This window comes from Leptodactylus fuscus, chromosome 3 (assembly GCF_031893055.1).
Source record: "Leptodactylus fuscus isolate aLepFus1 chromosome 3, aLepFus1.hap2, whole genome shotgun sequence".
Classification (NCBI taxonomy): domain Eukaryota; kingdom Metazoa; phylum Chordata; class Amphibia; order Anura; family Leptodactylidae; genus Leptodactylus; species Leptodactylus fuscus.
The window spans coordinates 211,329,483-211,347,754 of record NC_134267.1 but is presented as its reverse complement, the minus strand read 5'-3'; the positions used below and the strand labels follow the sequence as shown (position 1 = coordinate 211,347,754).

The window sequence follows — 18,272 nt, the reverse complement described above, 5'->3', positions numbered from 1 at the left end:
GTGGTGCGGCCTCTATACTCCAGATGTGAACAGAACCCTACACATAACTAATCTACATTCTGGTTATAGTTTGCTACACAGAGAAGACTCCCTGATCTTACAGTGGGAGGTAAAGGGTGCTACAGTGTACAGGTCACTGCTGGATGTGCATGTCCTTTATTATACATGGAGCTATAACAGGGACATATAGGATGTATGAGGGAGTGCTATAGGTGCATATACAGTACAGTCTATACGTCTCTGCTGTGTAGTAGCACAGGGCTACGGTTGGGTGAGCCGCCAGCCCTGGCCGTGGTGCGGCACCTCTACTGCAGGAAGCCGCCGCCACCACGCCTAGGCTGCACAGCGTGAGGGGAGAGAGAGAGAGAGAGAGGCAAGAGGGAAAGCTGCAACTCGGTTGCCACAGCAACAATGACGTCATTTTACCCTGCATCTCATTGGAGGAAACCCCGTGGCCCAAGCCGCAGCCTGTCGTTCAACCTAACCCATCCTCCTTTCCTCCGCCTAACCCCGCCTTAGCTCCCGCGCTCGCTTCTCATTGGTTACTACATCTAGGTGAACGCGGAATTGGCGGGTTCTCCCCAGCGTTGTGATTGGCTGGCTTCTCATTTACCACGCCCTTATGCCAACGCCTGGTAATTGGGTTAGGTTGAGCCTAGAGGGGTTTCTTGTACGCTGCACTCAGTCTCTGGGTTTTCTTGTCCTGCCTCTCCTTTCTCCGGCGGCCAGCGGCTCACACGGTGAGGAGCGCTAGGTGAGTGTCTCTGCGCCTTCTACGGGGGGCCGAGCTGTGGCTGTCTCCTGCGGGGCTCTGCACGGCACACGGCATTATCCTGTCATCCGAGTGTAGCGTGCAATGTCACGGCACTGCCTGCTAATGCTATGCATAGATGTATTCTCTGCACTGATGGCCGCCATTGTTATCTGTGCACTTGTATCTGAGGTGTCATTAGTCGGGGACTGGTGACATCGCCTGGATCTAGCAGCTCCTGCTGTCATCGCTGTCGCGGCACTGACTGATAGTATACTGCTATATAACTACATGTAATATACACTACGCAGCTGTATATGTAGTACTATATACTAGACCTGGATCTAGCTGTATTATACATAGCGTAGACATGGTATACGGGCTTTATCAAGCAATACATTGTGAGTTGGTTGACCTCTGTGCAGTTTACATATCCTGTATATATCCTCACATGTATTACATGCTATATGTGCACCTCCACATTTGTTACTGGCATATATATATATATATATATATATATATATTATTGCACCCTCACGTGTTATCCAATATACGCTGTATTATATCCTGTATGTGCACCCTCCTTATGTATTGTATACTATATATACTGGCAGCACATGTACTGTATCCTGCATGTGCACCCTCCATATATAATATATTTCTAGTACATCCAGTGTTATCACTCTCCACTATACAGCTCTACATGTATTATGTCCTATATACATATACACGCTTTCCCCATGTACTATACTTTGAAACTGGTCTGTATGTATTATATGCTATACTGTATGTCAGCACATGTATCTTGTATATGCAACCTCTGCATCTATTATATATATATATATATATATATATATATATATATATATATATATGCGCGCCATGTACCTATAGTATAATATATATATTTTACACTCATTGTCAGGATGTGTGCAATATATACCCCCTCCACATTTATTCAATCTTCTAATATATGCTCTATCACTCCATGGATCCTATACTATCAGCATGTATTGTAGCCTTTATATAACACCTATTATATTCTATATATTTATCCGCTTATGTATTACACACCTTCAGTTGCAATTGGCTAGTATTCCCACTGCCAGGCTATAAAGCCAATCTACATGCGGATGTATGTATTGCAGGTACAGATGTATGAAACGCGTGGGGTTCTCCACCTCTGGATTAGCAGCGGTGGTGGGAGGAGGGTGATCCCCCGGCCTCTGCTGCATATTAATTTCACAGAATATTCCAGTCTTTTGTCATTTTTGGAGCCGGTTACCCATGTGGCTCTATATAGTTGGTGACCTGTGCATGGACTGGTTGCTGCATTTTAATTTTATAGGTGTCTGTCATGTTGTCCATATTTCCCATCTTGTAGGCTTTTGTCATTTTCTGCTACCGTATACAGCATGAGGAGACGTTGACTGTAGTAGCGATTCTGCTATACCATAGACCACATGAAATGCCCTACGCTTTGAGTATTTCGTCAGCTTCCTATTAAGATACCGGATACCATTGCATGCTGTCAAACACGCTCAGTCTCTTCCCAGCCTTGCCTGTTCTCTAGGACTGGTGGTAGTATATTGCTGGGCTGGGAAGCCTGTCTCCCCCTGAGGGGTGGGAGTAATGGAGGGAGAGGCAGTCAGGGCGGGGATGATCCATAGAGCCTGGAGACAAAAGGCAGGGCAGTCAGCTTCATTCCTTCTCCTCCCCTAGTATGATTTCCATCAACAAGCGCCTCCTGTGACTGACTCATGTGTTAACTCGTTTTGCAGAGAAGCGTTCTCTCGCAGGTCTTTAGGGTGTCTTGAGGCTTTTTTTTTTTTTCGCAGTGAGATTTTATTCGCCCAACTGTAGGTCAGTTAAAGACGCTGTCTGCAGTGTTGGGTGTGTGCGCTTCCTCTCTGGATTTGACATGTGATCTGGAATTTCCTACACCATTTATGAATGGCAAATACACGGCTATGCTTTGTGCACAACACTGACCTGTTTTATTATAGGATCGTGGTATTGACTAGCCGTGGATAGAGGATAAAAATTACTTTTAAGGTTCAAGTTTTGGCCTTGTGGTCTCCAAAGTGTTACTTTGCTATGAAGGAGATATCAGCGTGCTTGCTCAGTTTATTGCTGGAGCCCTGTTTCCTGAAGTGAGGGCATATTGCTAGGTTGACTTGATCAGTGATACTGGGACCCCTGCTTACCCTGAGAATGAATGGGCTGCAGAGTTGACTGATGGCTGCGACCCCTGCACCCCTTTGTTCCCTTTGCACAGTGGCTTGATATGGGCCCTGGTAAAAGACAGTGAAGGTGCCGCAGGGCTAAACACTCCCTTCCATGGATCAGTGGGGTTCCAGAGAGTACACACCATCAAATTGTATCCTAGCAATATACAAAGGGGTTGTTTGTTGAAGTGATGAGCAGGTTTAGTTAGGGTTCGTACCCTACTCAACAACTTCTCTGGCGCCCATGTAACCTACTAAGGCTTGAGCACTGGCGGTAGCTCCTCAAAGGGAGGTTGGCCACATGGGCAAAACTAATGGGATCGAATATGGGTCAGTTGTGTCTACGTAGACCACAGTCTTGGTACTTTAGGAAGGTTGGTGTTTTAAAGGGATCTTCTATCCATAGGATAGATCATCAGTATGTAATTGGCAAGGGTCAAACACTTGGGAGCTTGTTGAAGAGGCCACAGTCTTCTGACTCTTCTGCTTCTTCCCATGCAACCAATTCACAGCACAGAATGTACAAATGGATGTAATATGAATGTAATAAACCTTTGTGTTAGACCATTTTAACCTTGCTCTTGTGTTCTTCTAGGTTTGGCTGCCTGTCCAGCTAGAACTCCTCACTTGACCCCTTCTCAACTTTCCTTCCCTACGGGCTAATTTATTCTTCTCCGCACCAAATCACACTCAAGCCATGGAAGACAAAGCAGAGCTGGTCCAGAAGGCCAAGCTGGCAGAACAAGCAGAGCGCTATGATGATATGGCAGCTTGCATGAAGAAGGTGACAGAATGTGATGCTGAGCTATCCAGTGAAGAAAGGAATCTTCTTTCTGTGGCTTACAAGAACGTGGTTGGCGCACGGAGGTCATCCTGGAGGGTCATTTCCAGCATTGAGCAGAAGACAGATGCCAAAGACAAGAAGCATGACTTGGTCACGGAATACCGGGAGAAAGTGGAGGATGAACTTAAAACTATATGTGAGACTGTCTTGGTAAGTTTGAGCCTTGCAGAGTCCTTATGGGAATGTCACATCTGCCCACTGCTGACATGCACAGTGCTGTCACTGGTTTAGTAGTTAACCTAGAAATGAGAGGATTTCAGCCTTGAGCTCTGTTAATGGGCTTATATACTGTTATGCTGATGGAAGATTCCTATCTGACACGTGGCGTTACAACCTTTGAGATTGTAGCATGTCTGCTAGGTGAGACACATTGGTGGACGTGGTCCCACCACGCTTGGAAGTTTCCATAATTCACATAGATTGCACATGCCTGCCTACTTTCTCCTTTTCCTCAATTTCCTACTGACCATTACCAGTATTTTTGACAAAAAAAGGCGTCTTAGACATTTGATAGAAAAGGAGTTTTCTGGGATCTCAGTATTGATGGTCTCCAGTATCAGGCTAAAGGTCCAACTCCCCAGTACTCCTGCTGATCAGCCAACTGGGCAGACCATTGCCTCTGAACAAGTGCTGCATTCTCTGCATTGTATATCAGGCATAGTACTATACACTGTATAGCACGCATTTGAATGGGGCTGAACTGCAGAGGGGCGAAGCGACTGACAGATGTAACCTCATTTGTCAAGAGGCTGATCAGCAGATTACTGGGACTTGGATCCCTACTGATCTGATATCGATGGGAATAGGCCATCGTTATCAGAAGACCCAGTCCCCTTTAACTGCAGGGGTGAACACATTACTGTAATAAGTGAACTTCCATAGATGTCTACAAAAACAAAACCTAAAAAGGTGGACATTAGTAGCAAATTTCTTGCTTCATTGCCTTCCTGCTTTCTGGAGTTTGCTCACTTCTGGTATTTTATCACTGATCAACTACTGTATGCAGTGTAAGAGTCCACGTATTCCTAAATGTGCCCTTTGAGCTGTATAACCCCTGTGGCCTAACATCTGGGATTGTGCGGTGCTGGCGGCGCTGTCCTGCCTGTGCAATGTACTGCATCTGTATGACTCCTTATTGACTGTGACTAGATTGCATCCTTGTATTTCTGAGGACATCTTCAGGTAGTGGATCAGTGGGCAGGCTCGTGGCTATCTAAGGGAATGTCACATTCTCTATGTCATTTTGCAGTCAGCCTTTGAATGCATGCCAATGATCACCTTTAAAGGGGGTATTGCACCACCTTTATATTGACATTGTAAGAGAAGGCCTTAGTGGTGAGGGTCCACCTCCCACCACCCCCATCAGTCAGCTGAGCATTTATGGCATTCAGGCAATATCACAGCCTTCGTGACAGCTGTCACATCCTTCAGTCACGCTGTACTTCTGTAGGCCCGTCCCATTCAAGTGAGTAGGACTTGGCTGCCTTTCCAGGAACAGCTGCTTAGCTCTGTATGATGCTGTGACTGGCACACAATGAGACCGCAGAAGCTTGAGTCCGTCTTCATCCATATCACAAGGCTTGAGATCAAACTTTACGTTTTCTTTAACAAAACAAAAAATTCCAAATACGACTTGGATGCTTCTAAAGTGTTGACTGGATTGTAGTCCGGGCTTCAACCCATGAGCTGGTAATAATGGACAGGTATATGTGTGTACATAGGGGCCAGGGGATTGCACTTTCTATCCCTCGCTCCTGCCATACATGGAGCACATGCAGCACGGGTATCTTTTGTGATCCCTTGTTCTGAAGGACGGGGCTCAGCTGGCTACAGATACTTAATAAAAACCTTTCACCCACTGGGCAGTGAAAATATCTTATTGGTTAAACCTTAGTTCTTTAAGCTTGATCCCCCAAATGGACGGGAATTTCACATAGCTTATGGTGTCCTGTTCGTAACTTATCAAAGGTATTGAATCACATATATTTGGGGTTTTGATACAGATTTTGCTAAAGTTCCTACAGTATTACATGGTGACCATTCAGATAAATGCAAGGCAGGCTCAAGCCCACCGGAACTGGAGTTAGTATAGAGTAGCTGTCTGCCCCTCCCCGATATCCTTGTGCCTTGACAGGGTTGTATTCCTAAGACTCCTTCCTTTAAGGAGTACTACACTTGGCTCCTATGACTCCTATACAAATGAATGGAAAATGGCGTGCCTTCAAAATCCTCTCCTCTCTCACTTCCATGTAAAACGCACTGGCTGTTGGCCACCTCATGTGATGGCTCAGTACACCCTCTTTTGGAGATGGGACGCACCTTTTGCTACCTCCACCCTTCATAGATCTCATACATACTACTTTGAACAGGACAGATCCACACTATAGATAGAAACTTGTTTCCCATCTGCAGGAGTCGGAGTCCTGAGATTCCGAATGATCAGGTTATTGGGGCCCACAAGTGCCTAATGTCAGTGGAATGGTGGGATGTCTGGCATTGTTCACTTCTATGGAAAGTCCCATAAAGACAGTGGAGCCGTGGCCGGCTATGTGTACATGGGGCTGTAGGGGGCACTGGAGGGCCCCTTCTTCCTGCTCACAGCTTGATCCCTTATTCTGAGGGTAGAGCATACATGTCTGTACAGCTGCCATGTCATCTGCCTTCTTACTCAAGCTTTGGTGCATCCCGGCAGCCTTAGTCATTGACTATTGCTGAGCTGGTATATAGCGTGTATACAGGAGCCGTCTTGCTATGTTACAGTGTGTGTGTGTGTGAGCTGTGTCATGCACTCACTACTGCATTGTGTGGCCTGCACTTGTCAGCAGCGCAGGAGCGGCGCCGTCCGCCTCTGCTGGATCAATAGTCATTGAAGCTGTATAAATCCTTCTGTCTGTAGCACTGCAGTAACAAGCATGCTGCAGATAACGTGTCAGCAGACACTACACAGGCCGCACACTATTGGCTGCTCAGAAGGAGGTTTATTGCAGCGCTTTACATATATTTTAACCGTTTTATGGCCAGTTTTGATCTTGACTGGGGATTTTTATCTCAGCGTTATCCTTCACATTTATTTATTTATTTTTTTTGAGTTTTGCAAAGGATATTAAACATATGACCTTAATACCAGGTATATCACTCTCATCAGTTACAATTTTTTTTTATATATAGTTTTTGGAAACATGGTTTCTGTAACCCTCCCCCCTATTAACAGCCATGTTCAGGGGGATATGGTATGTATTTTTATATCGGGATAGGGGACTGACTGCACCCCATGGATCTCCCCTGGAAGGACTGCTCATACAAGCGCTGCAGCCTTTAATGTATTAACTGTCTTCCTCTTTTTGTTTTTATATAGTGTCTGCAGTGCAGGGTATTCACATGACTAGTCTGCAGCGTGGCCTATTCAGACAGCACCACAGACTACATCATGGGCAGGACTGTATACCCTCTGCACCTTGCTACCTACCATGTAGGACTGGAGTCAGAGTCCGGGCCCAATTTGGGTGGCATCGAAAGGAGTTTCACCATCAAGATGATTACGTATTATACAATTGTTAGTGTTGAGCGAATAGTATTCGATCAAATACCTCGCCCACATAGGAATGCGTGTAATCGGCCATTGAATATTCAATACATTTAACCCCTTGGTGTTCAGCCGATTACATGCATTCCTATGCGGGCGTGTTATTCGATCGAATACTATTCGCTCAACACTAACAATTAGGTGCCTATTGTCTCCCACCAAACTGTTATTGCTGACCTATCTTCAGGTTAATCTAAATAGTTGACACCATTACACCTACTACTGTAGTGACCATAGACCAGCCATCTTGGTAAGGTCAGCTTTTTCTGGTTTTGATCCTTTCAGCACCGTGTTGCTGTTTATCTGAAATCTAGATACGAGCGTGAGTATCTTTGCAGTTATTACTTCATATACTGCGTGATGATGATGATGATATATTGGCAACCTGAATGCAGAACTATGGAGCAGAAACTGCACACGCCTTGACTCCATAGTACTTACACCATGAAGCTGCTGAATTGTGAATGTAGCTCCGAAGTATTATCGCAGCTATAACTGAAGATCGGATGCATATACCAAGTGCACATGTGCTGTCGGCAGCCATCATATCCAATCCAGTTGTTCACTATTATCTTTTGGGAAAAACACTTTGGTTGTGACTTGTGGGAATGTAGTCCATTGTGTAGAAAATGTTTCAGGTTGCAGCTATTAAAAAGGGATTTGAGGACTCTCATAGTCTGTCTGTCTTCTTGCTAGGTCTTCAGTATCGGTTGAAGGGGCCATGGTGTTCAGGTGAACTCTGCAGCCTCATCACTGTGTACCAGGCGCAGCACCCCACATAGTATTGGTGGCTTTACCCTATTCACTAGAATGGGACTGAGCTGCAGAAGGAGCACGTGGCGACTGATCAGTCACCGTGTTCTTCCAAACCCTACAGCCTCTTCATTCAACTCATGTGATTTGGATGGACCTACATTTAGTACGGGAATACTCCTTTACCTTTAACACGACCGGCCTTACAGCTTTCTTCATGACGTAAGAACATTTTCCTAGAATGGAAAGTCTTCTAAGAAAACGTTTATTTCCATGTACGCCTTTTCAGACAGTTTTCAGTAATGAAGGACGTGGACAGGAAGTGGTTAACTCTTAGCATTACGGAAATGAATGGCTGTGGGTGGTATTGCCCTGTGGGTGGGGGCTCATCTGTGTAGGACCTTCCTCTGTTATCCTGGATCTCCACCTCATTGTGATTTTCAGTTTACGGACGCCATTGACTTGTAATGGGGCCTATTGACTTGCATTCACATCTACTACAGTGAGCATCTAACTGGGACTCTGTGCAGGAGATGGAGAGCACATAACTTCCCCTACCAGTTAATGGTTTGCTAGCTGCTAACCAGGTGGACGTGTTAAGTGCGCCCCCTATTGTCCATATTTACTTGTATAAGTCATGTGATGAAGTATATGCGTTCAAACCCTCCTTCCCCCATGCAAAAACTATTCTGGTTGTAAATGAGGTCATACCAGGTGAGCAATGATGCACCGACCCTTGCAAGGGGGCTTTGGGTGCTGCATTTGTAGAACGGCCATAAGGTGAACGGAGCTGAAGGAGTAGCGGGTTTTGTTATAGTCCCTATTGTCGCATGCAAGTTCATGAGGAGTTCTGTAGTCACATTATGACTAGTCGCATAGTCATTGTGTGATCTGAGTAGGATATGGAAAAGAGTCTGGCTCCTGAGAGTACACAAAGCTATGCAAAACCTGTCACACACTGCCACAATGGAGGTCAGGTTACCAAATTTGCCGTGTAGTACTAGAAAGTAAGATGGAGATTACATCATGTACTAGTTGTGGTCGTGTGGACTAGAGGTCTCCTTTCTAGCAAGCTGGGTTGTCAGTCTTAAGTGCCGCTACTCTAAATCCTCACCATGCCTATCTCTTCTTTGGCTGGGGTTGCAGTCAGGAAGACTCCGAAGACCCTACGATCGCTCTAGATCTGCAAAAGAGGATCTTGTTGGGTAAGGGATCTCTCTCCTCCCCTTAGAAACATTTCTTTTGCTGCAGCACTTATTCAGGTAGCTGAAGATGCAAGAAAATGGGTCAGGATGCTCGAGGTGGGGAATGCAACAACCTGCTTATAAGGAGGTCACGTACATCTGTGCCTCATACCGCATGTGACAGGCTTGTCAATGTAACAGAAGCATTTGCAAACTCCTTTACAGCTGCTATCTTGCTGGGGAAAAATGGCGTTCAACACTTGAGTTATTGTGCATATGACTTTCTGGGCCAGGCATTGCCATGTGAACACGCCCTAAGCTTGATCTGAGTTTCTATGTTGTATGCTCACTTTTGTAGCAACAGTGTGTGTACGTATTATATTTTATATATATTTTGTATAACCACTGAAGGCTTTGGACTTGGGTAAGGGAGCGTTCACACTACCGTCTGTGTCCGACATGTAGTGTCCGCTCAAAATCTGTCACGGACACTAGGAGCGGACACTAGATGTGTCCGTGACACCTGTCATTCACTTGAATGGGCATCGGGTGCGTTCTTTTGCACTCCGTGCCCGTCCTTCCCTGTCCGCAAGAGAAGATGTCCTACTTCTCAAGCGGACAGAGGAACCCTGCATGCAGGGTTTTTCTGTCCGCTTGAGAAGTCGGACATCTTCTCTTGCGGACAGGGAAGGACGGGCACGGAGTGCAAAAGAACGCACCCGATGCCCATTCAAGTGAATGACAGGTGTCACGGACACATCTAGTGTCCGCTCCTAGTGTCCGTGACAGATTTTGAGCGGACACTAGGAGCGGACACTACATGTCGGACGCCGACGGTAGTGTGAACGCCCCCTAACGGATCGGTGCAGGTCATGGGCAGTGATGTTAGACTGTGATACGGTTGTTTACATTGGGGAGGGGGGTTCGTTTTTTTTTTATTCTAATGTAGCTAATGTCCTATTCATATTTTTATTTTTTGGTATTCTAGGTCCTGCTTGATAAATACCTAATCTCTAAAGCCAGCCAGGCAGAGAGCAAGGTCTTCTACCTGAAGATGAAGGGAGACTACTACCGATACCTGGCAGAAGTAGCCTGTGGGGACAGCAAAGCCAGTGAGTGTCCTTGTCGAATTTTTAATTCTGATCATCAAATCTCTTCTTTTGTGTCTTTGGATTCCTAGAAGAGCCAAGCCCTCTTTAAGGCTCTGTAGCACTACAGTCCATTGGGATACACTGAGATGGTTGTGCACGGATTTTTAGAAGGGTTCTTCCATTAGACACTTATTCTCCCCCCTCCAGTTCCCAGAATGCAGGTCTGCACTTGGCCATGGATGCCAGTTGTAAATAAAGCCGGGATCACAGTGGTTGGAGCTCGACAATTGGACATCTCTTGTTCATTGTGTAACTATATCTTTTTCGGCCACTGAAAACTGAACATATGGAAACTTTTAAGGCCTTGTTCACATGGGGCAAGAGGGGACAGATTTTGGCGTTGAATCCACGTCCTAATCTGCCCCCTCACAATAGAGGTCTATGTAGACCGCTGAGTTACTTTATTCCGTTAGCGGTATGTTCCCGCTCACAGAAAAAGAAGCGAGCTGCCCGCCCTTTAGGCTGATTCAGCCATGGCGTCCGCCTCGCGACACTCCCTCCTGACTAGGCCCATTCATTTGGGCCTACTCCATAGCGGGAAGCCGCGACAGTCGTAGCAGGCACATGTTGGCCCTATTCTGACGTCACAATCGGGACCAAAATATGCCATCCCGCGCCCCGTGTGAACTAGCCCTAGAAGTTCTGTGCTTGCCTTATCCATATTCCCTTCTACTGGAATATAACCACGCAGAATATGGATATCTTTGCATAGCAGTAGGGTCTACATGTGAAATAACTCTGGTCACTTCTGTAAATGTATAAATGAGCCCATGATGTATGTGTGAGGCTTGAATGTAATATTGTGCTGTTCCATCAGGTACGATACAAGACTCACAAAACGCTTACCAAGAAGCATTTGAAATCAGCAAAGACAAAATGCAACCAACACATCCCATCCGCCTGGGTCTGGCCCTGAACTTCTCTGTATTCTACTATGAAATTCTTAATAGTCCAGAAAAGGCCTGCCAGCTGGCAAAGACTGTAAGTACTTATGGACCTATAACTCTTCTCTGTTTTCCAAAGTAAAGGTGTAGGACAGGGCTACGTGGGATGTACACGCCGCAACTTTCCTGCAAGGAGACTAGTGTTTTCCTGAAAGTTGCTGCTACAAGAAAAATCTAAATTATTATTATTTTTTTTTTTTTACTTTTCTCACCTGTAGGTTTCTTCTTTTGGTCCTTTGTATGCCAAAGGTTGAAGTCTAACTATAAAACCTACAGCAGTAATGGTGCAGGGTTTAAAGAGGACCTTTCATGTCATGTGGCACATGCAGTTTTATATACTACTAGAAAGTGGTCAGCGTGCTGTCGGCTTTCCGGTTATGCGCCCCGGGGCTGGAGGTATCCTTGCTGCTATAACCGCACCGATGTCTGCCCACTGTCCGAAGGGTGTTCCTGACAGTCTCTCTGGACTGTGAGAAATTCATCTCCCTCCTTGACTGTTCTTGGCAAAGACTAGACTAGCTAGACTGTCAGGAACGCCCCTCTGACAGTGGGCAGAGATTGGTGCCGTTATAATGGCACCGATATCCCCAGCCCCTGGGGCACATAACTGGAAAGCTGACAGTGCACTGAATTGAGTGCACTGTTGACTTTTTAGCGGTATATAAAACCGCATGTGCCTGAGGACACGAAAGGTCTTCTTTAAACCTTGCACTGTAATGCAACTGGAGCTGCAAGTTTGTCACCAAGTGTTGTTGAAGTTAGCTATGGTGACCCGGTGAGATCACAGTGGGTTAGCCACTACAACAGGGGTAGGGAACGTACGGCTCTCCAGCTGTTGCAAAACAGCAACTCCCAGCATGCATACTTGCTCTTCTGTTCTTGGAACTCCCATGGATGTGAATGGAGCATGTTGGGAGTTGTAGTTTCACAGCAGCTGGAGAGCCGAAGGTTCCCTATCCCTGCACTACAATGTGTATTTCCCCCAGCCTTAGGCCACTCACTTGTGCAGTGATACATATAGGCTAGTCAATTACTGTATAGACCCACATGACGAGTGTACTGTCTGTAAGCATAACAAGGGCAAACCTATATAAATGACAAATTACACTGAATCTGTTGCCCACAAGTCTAGATGGCAATCTGATCTGCTCCTCTAGCTCTATATCTTGCTGCCTACATGTTCATGCTGATAGGTTCCCTTAAACAGTTGTCTGCCTTGGAATTTTAACTATCATGGACGAAGTGTACATCTGCCCTTTATCTCTATTGCAGGCATTTGACGAAGCCATCGCAGAACTCGACACCCTTAATGAAGACTCCTACAAAGACAGCACACTTATCATGCAGTTGCTTAGAGACAACCTAACAGTAAGTGTTTGTTGGCGTTTACAGGGGCACGTTGGGCCTTAGACTTGTTAGAATGTTTTTGGTTTAAAACCAGTCACACTTTAGATAGCGGTCAGCTGAATTTGACAGTGATCACACTGAGCTCCCCCCGCGTACTCTTGCAAGCTGTACCGAGCATGCATGTATTCTGACGTGGGAGAAGGGAATGCGCCGCTGTCGCTCTTCTGTCTGTAGCTTATGTCTCCAAGAATAAAAGGATATGGTAGTTACTGAGAAAAAGATTGTATATCTAATCTTCATCATCGGTAGGACACTTAAAATAGTAGGTTAGGGCTAATGAGAAAGGCAAGCGTTTTTCATATTGGTAGAATAGAAGCAGAAAGTCCACTGAAAAACGCTGGAGTAAGGGTGCATTTACACAGAGGAAAATGGCGCTGAATTTGGCGTGGAATCCATGGCCGATTAAGCGCTGACCAAAAAAGCCTCCCATTGACTTCAATGGGTTCCTTTTTCTGCTAATTCACTATGGTTCGGTTATAACAAGACCTAATGTTTATACACTGGTCACTGTTCACATCTGTGTTGAAGACACTGTATCAGTGTGCGCATCAAGTCGCTAAACAAAAAAAAGTTCCGGAAATCTGACTTTTTCATCCGGTGGTTTTTAATTTTAAAGGAATCCTATCATTAAAACTCTTTTTTTTTTTTTTTTTTTTTTTTTGTCCCTAACACATAGGAATAGCCTTAAAAAAAGGCTATTCTTCTCCTACCTTTTAGATGTCTTCTCCGCATCGCTGTTCGGTAGAAATCTCAGATTTCGTTGGTATGCAAATGAGTTCTCTCGCAGCACTGGGGGCGTCCCCAATGCTGCGAGAGAACTCTCCAGCGCCGCCTCCATCTTCAGGAATGGCCTCTCTTCACATCTTCTTCCGGCGGTGGCTTCATACTTCTGGGCATTTACCATCACTTCGTAACCTATAAGGTGCAGAGCTGGTGTAGCTCCACATACTCTTCAGTCTTCCCAGCTGGGAAGCCAGGCCACCATTTTGCACAAGTCAATGGGATGAAGGGTTGAATATCTGGTAACTGCAATGTGATGGTTATGGCAATTCTGAAAACTAAGAATGTTTTATCTTTCCTCCTAGTTATGGACATCTGATGTTGCGGGAGACGAACAAGATCCCGCCGTAGAACAAGCAGCAGAAAACAACTAACTTGTGCAGCCATCTGTCCCCCCCCCCCCCCCCCCCCCAACCAACCCTTTTTACACGTCTCCATTCCTAATCGCTCCACGTGGATTTCCTTATAGCAGAGAAAGTCCATCCATGTGTATCGGAAATAAAGTTTATAGTCTCTTCACACTGCAGCTTCTGGAGAACTCCATTCCTTTTTTTTTGTTTTAACAATTTTGATTTTTGGTGTGCGGTTACTGCTGTAGAGAAGTATTAACGGTTTCACTTCATGTAAAAGAAAAAAAATAATAAAAAAATATTACAAAAAAAAGTTGACCTGCACGTAACTACCAGACATTTATAGTAAGGATTCTAAGCCTTTCTAATATTTAAATAAAAAAAATAGAGAAAAATTGGAACCACCAGTTTCAGCAACTGACTGTGTATTATAATGTAAGAAATGACATTAACCGCTGCAGCCAAACCCACTTATATTGATTTACATATGATTTTTTTATTTTTTCTTTCCCCCTCTTGGTATCACTTTTTGAGGGTTTTTGGGTCCATACGTATCCTTTTAGATATCCCCACTCCCTTTCTCCTTCATCCTTCCCCCTTTAAAAGCCAATTGAGTTGCTGCTGCCTGGGTATTCTTTTGTATTCTACCCAGTAAGAAACTAGTTAAGGCCTTGTCCACACCGTGCAGTAGTTTTTAGGGTTTCTCTTTCCAGCAAAGTTGGTCTCGGTTTTGGTTGCGAGTAAAACCTTTGAAAAACTGCACTGTCTGATCAAAGCCTGATCCATCAGAGGCTGTGGACTAAGATTGTGGAATCCTCATGTCCAGTTACTTACGGTTATTTTTTTTTCTTTAAAAGTTTTTGCTGCTGTTCAGTTGACAAACCTGCCTACTCCAATAAACCTTCATTACACTCCTATTGTTGTCCTGTGTTCTTAGTTTGTGGGAAATTACATACGCAATATGCACGGTGACGTATCCAAAAAATGAGAAAATTCTGCGTAACCTCTACAATTATAGAAATCTTACATCGGCCAATGTTTGTGCGTGTATAGATCCAGTACCCCCCCAACTTTACCGCCTGGGAACCCTTGAAAAATAAATTGTTCTGTCTGGGAGAACCTTGCCATGTCTGACTTAAAACATACCTTAATAAAAATTCTCCCCCACACTTCCACCTACAGAGAAGTATATGCACAAAAGCTGTCCTGATCTTGTAGGATTCAGGTTGCAACCTACAAGCTCAGGGAACTTTAGAACTGGGTTGGGGGCTCTTTTGTTCCAGGTTCTGCTGATCCAGCTGGGGCGAAGGCAGCAGGTTACAACCTTGGGGGCTGTGTATTTGAGACTGCTAGTCTTGCAGCATCTAGAGCAGGGGTAGGGAACATACGGCTCTCCAGCTGTTGCAAAACTACAACTCCCAGCATGCATACTTGCTCTGCTGTTCTTGGAACTCCCATGGAAGTGAATGGAGCATGATGGGAGTTGTAGTTTCACTGCAGCTGGAGAGCCGAAGGTTCCCTATCCCTGCTCTAGAGTCTTTTATCGCACGACATAGCTGGACAATAAGGGCTAGATTACACGGTGCAAAAGGAGGTGGCTGAATCCTCACAATAGAGGTCTATGTAGGCTACTAGCATTCTTTTTGTTTGTTCCCACTAGCGAAAAAAAGAGAGCTGCCCTTTCTTCAGGCGGATTCCACGGCTGATTCAGCCGCGGCGTCCGCTTCGTGACAGCACCCTCTGGACTAGGCTCATTTATATGTACCTAATCTGGGGCGGAAAGCCGCGACGGAATATGTACATGTACAATCCCCGTGTGATCTAGCCCCCAAGTCGCCTGATAAACCTGAGAGATTGATGTTTATGAGAACCTGGAACAGAAGGAAAGGAAGTGAAAAGAATTCAGCACTTTTTGTAAATCAAGTTAAGGTACGTTATCTTTGTGCAGAATACATGCAGCCTTCTGTTGTAGATTAGTAGACACTTGATGTCCTGGAATAAGATCTAGCGCCATATTTAGCACTAAATATCCAGATTATACCAAGGCACTCAACTTTTTTCTTAAATATTTTCATCACTTTATGGATTTGGATTGAGAACCTTTTTCTGCAATTCCTTCAGAATTGACAGCTAGAACTTTACCATATGATGGAACCCTTATAGAGTTGTCCATACACCTTCAATAGCTATTGACTAAAGACGCCCAAACGCTATTCCTAACAGTCACTCCCCCCCCAATGCTGGGTTCACACCAGTGCCTAAAATACATTTACAGGTTTCCGTCTTCTGCATGCAGAACCGTCTTCTGCATGCAGAAGACTGAAACCTGTCATGCCAAGTCTGGCCGTGAGCGTTTTATGCGCTCCGTGGCGAAACAGGTTTTTTTTTTTTTTTTAAACTGGAAAGGGCTCGTTCACATCTGTGCCCGTACTCCTAAAACGCTCATCGGCGCTCATGGCCGGACTTGGCATGACAGGTTTCCATCTTCTGCATGTAGTAGACAGAAACCTGAAAACGGAGATCGAATGCTGGTGTGAACCCAGCAACACAGAGTACTGCATGTCCGACTGCGTCTGGTTTCGCCGCGGAGCACATAAAACGCTCACCGGCACTCACGACCAGAGACTTTTCAAGCCCATTCAAATAAATGGAATTGAAACATGCCGGCAGGTTTTCGTCTCCTGCCCCAGTTTTGTGCAGGAAATGGAAACCTGCAGAACAGAGTAAGGGCGCAGATGTGAACGAGCCCTTAGTTTGGCAGTGTGTGCATGTGTTCTGAATGGGGAGAGGGAAAATGGTGCGGACTGGTGGCTTTTCTTCTCTGAGAATAGAAGGCTAGGAATGAAGGGTGCACCTAAAAAAAAAAAATTATAGGTGAACTGTATAGCAAATAATAAAAAAAAAAATGTCCCCCTCTAGGCTGACCGCCGTGAAATGGAAGGGCCCTTTTAGGCAAGACAGGCAGTGATTTGAAATATAGCAAGCTTAATAGTGAAGGAGAAGAGAGAACCACAATAATCTGGCACATCACAAACACCAGTGATGCCCAATGGACGCCAATAATGGGTCTATTAGGTTCCTGTCATGAGGTGTAACCTTTAAGAATATAGCGCAGCATGCTGCTTTATTATGGCCAGCTGTGCAATGGAGGCTCTTAAAAGCCTCCAAAACAGATGTGAACACAGTCATAAATGATATGTGCATGTGTTGTGCAAACCATAATTCCTAGTAAAATTAAAAAAAAATATAATTTCCCGTACATAATAGGGCCTCAAATGGTTTTCCTATGTAGCACACAATTCTATTAATATTATAAATGTGAAAGTTTGTGTGTTTGGATGTTTGTTCCTCAATCACGCAAAACCCGCTCGACCGATTTGGCTGAAATTTTCCACAAACATAGTCACTACACTTGATTGCGCAATAGGCTACTTTTCATCACAATAGCGCACATACGTTTGTGCCAGGACCCCCACAAAACCCAAACTCACACCACCATCTCTGCAATCTCACACACTTTGGACCATAGCAAGCCACAAAATTCATATTGCCCTCTGCAGCCTCGCCCCTAACCCCACACAATCTCATATACATATACTTTACCACTTTGCCCCTCACCTTAACGATACTCCAGGAGGCTCTCTTTAACACTCCGGAGCAGCCATGTTTGCCGACCCCCACCGCTCTGACAATCCGCGACACCGCCCACCCATGTCAATACCCCTAGGCGGTCTAATAAATGCAAAAAAAAAAAAGTTAAAAAAAAAGTAAAAAAAATATAAAAACAAATAAAAAGGATTAAAAATTCAAATCACCCCCCTTTCCCTAGAACACATATAAAAGTAGTTAAAAACTGTGAAACACATACATGTTAGGTATCCCCGCATCCAAAATCGCCCGCTCTACAAAGCTATACAAATATTTTTCCTGTTCGGTAAACGCTGTAGCGGGAAAAATGGTCAAAAGTGCCAAACCGCCGTTTTTTCACTGTTTTGATTCTGATAAAAATTTTAATAAAAAGTGATCAAAGCAATAACATTTCCCGAAAATGGTAGAACTAAAAAGTACACCCGGCCCCGCAAAAAAAGACGCCCTATACATCCCCGTACACGGACGTATAAAAAAGTTACGGCTGTCGGAATATGATGACTTTTCAAAAAAAAATTTTTTAACACAGTTTTAGATTTTTTTAAAGGGTCAAAAAGTAAATAAAACCATATAAATTTGGTATCCCCGGCATTGTAACGAAACACAGAATACAGGGGACATGTCATTTTGGTTGCACAGTGAACGCTGT

At 44.8% G+C, this 18,272-nt stretch overlaps 1 protein-coding gene across 1 annotated transcript; it reads left to right on the top strand.

Annotated features, from left to right (window-relative positions):
* Window positions 1–632: 632 nt before the first annotated feature.
* YWHAQ (tyrosine 3-monooxygenase/tryptophan 5-monooxygenase activation protein theta) lies at window positions 633–14,892 on the top strand. Its single transcript, XM_075269139.1, has 6 exons — window positions 633–754; window positions 3,575–3,973; window positions 10,332–10,455; window positions 11,312–11,475; window positions 12,711–12,806; window positions 13,931–14,892. Exons 2-6 carry the CDS (start codon window positions 3,677–3,679, stop codon window positions 13,997–13,999), a joined length of 750 nt encoding a protein of 249 aa, XP_075125240.1. The 5' UTR covers window positions 633–754; window positions 3,575–3,676; the 3' UTR covers window positions 14,000–14,892.
* The last annotated feature ends 3,380 nt before the right edge of the window (window positions 14,893–18,272 follow it).

Excerpts from the sequence above, each read along its gene's own strand:
- YWHAQ (XM_075269139.1), top strand. The coding sequence starts at position 3,677 with ATGGAAGACAAAGCAGAGCTGGTCCAGAAGGCCAAGCTGGCAGAACAA. Across the intron at positions 11,476-12,710 it reads CCTGCCAGCTGGCAAAGACT|GCATTTGACGAAGCCATCGC; the intron begins GTAAGTACTTAT and ends TCTCTATTGCAG. Across the intron at positions 12,807-13,930 it reads TGCTTAGAGACAACCTAACA|TTATGGACATCTGATGTTGC; the intron begins GTAAGTGTTTGT and ends CTTTCCTCCTAG.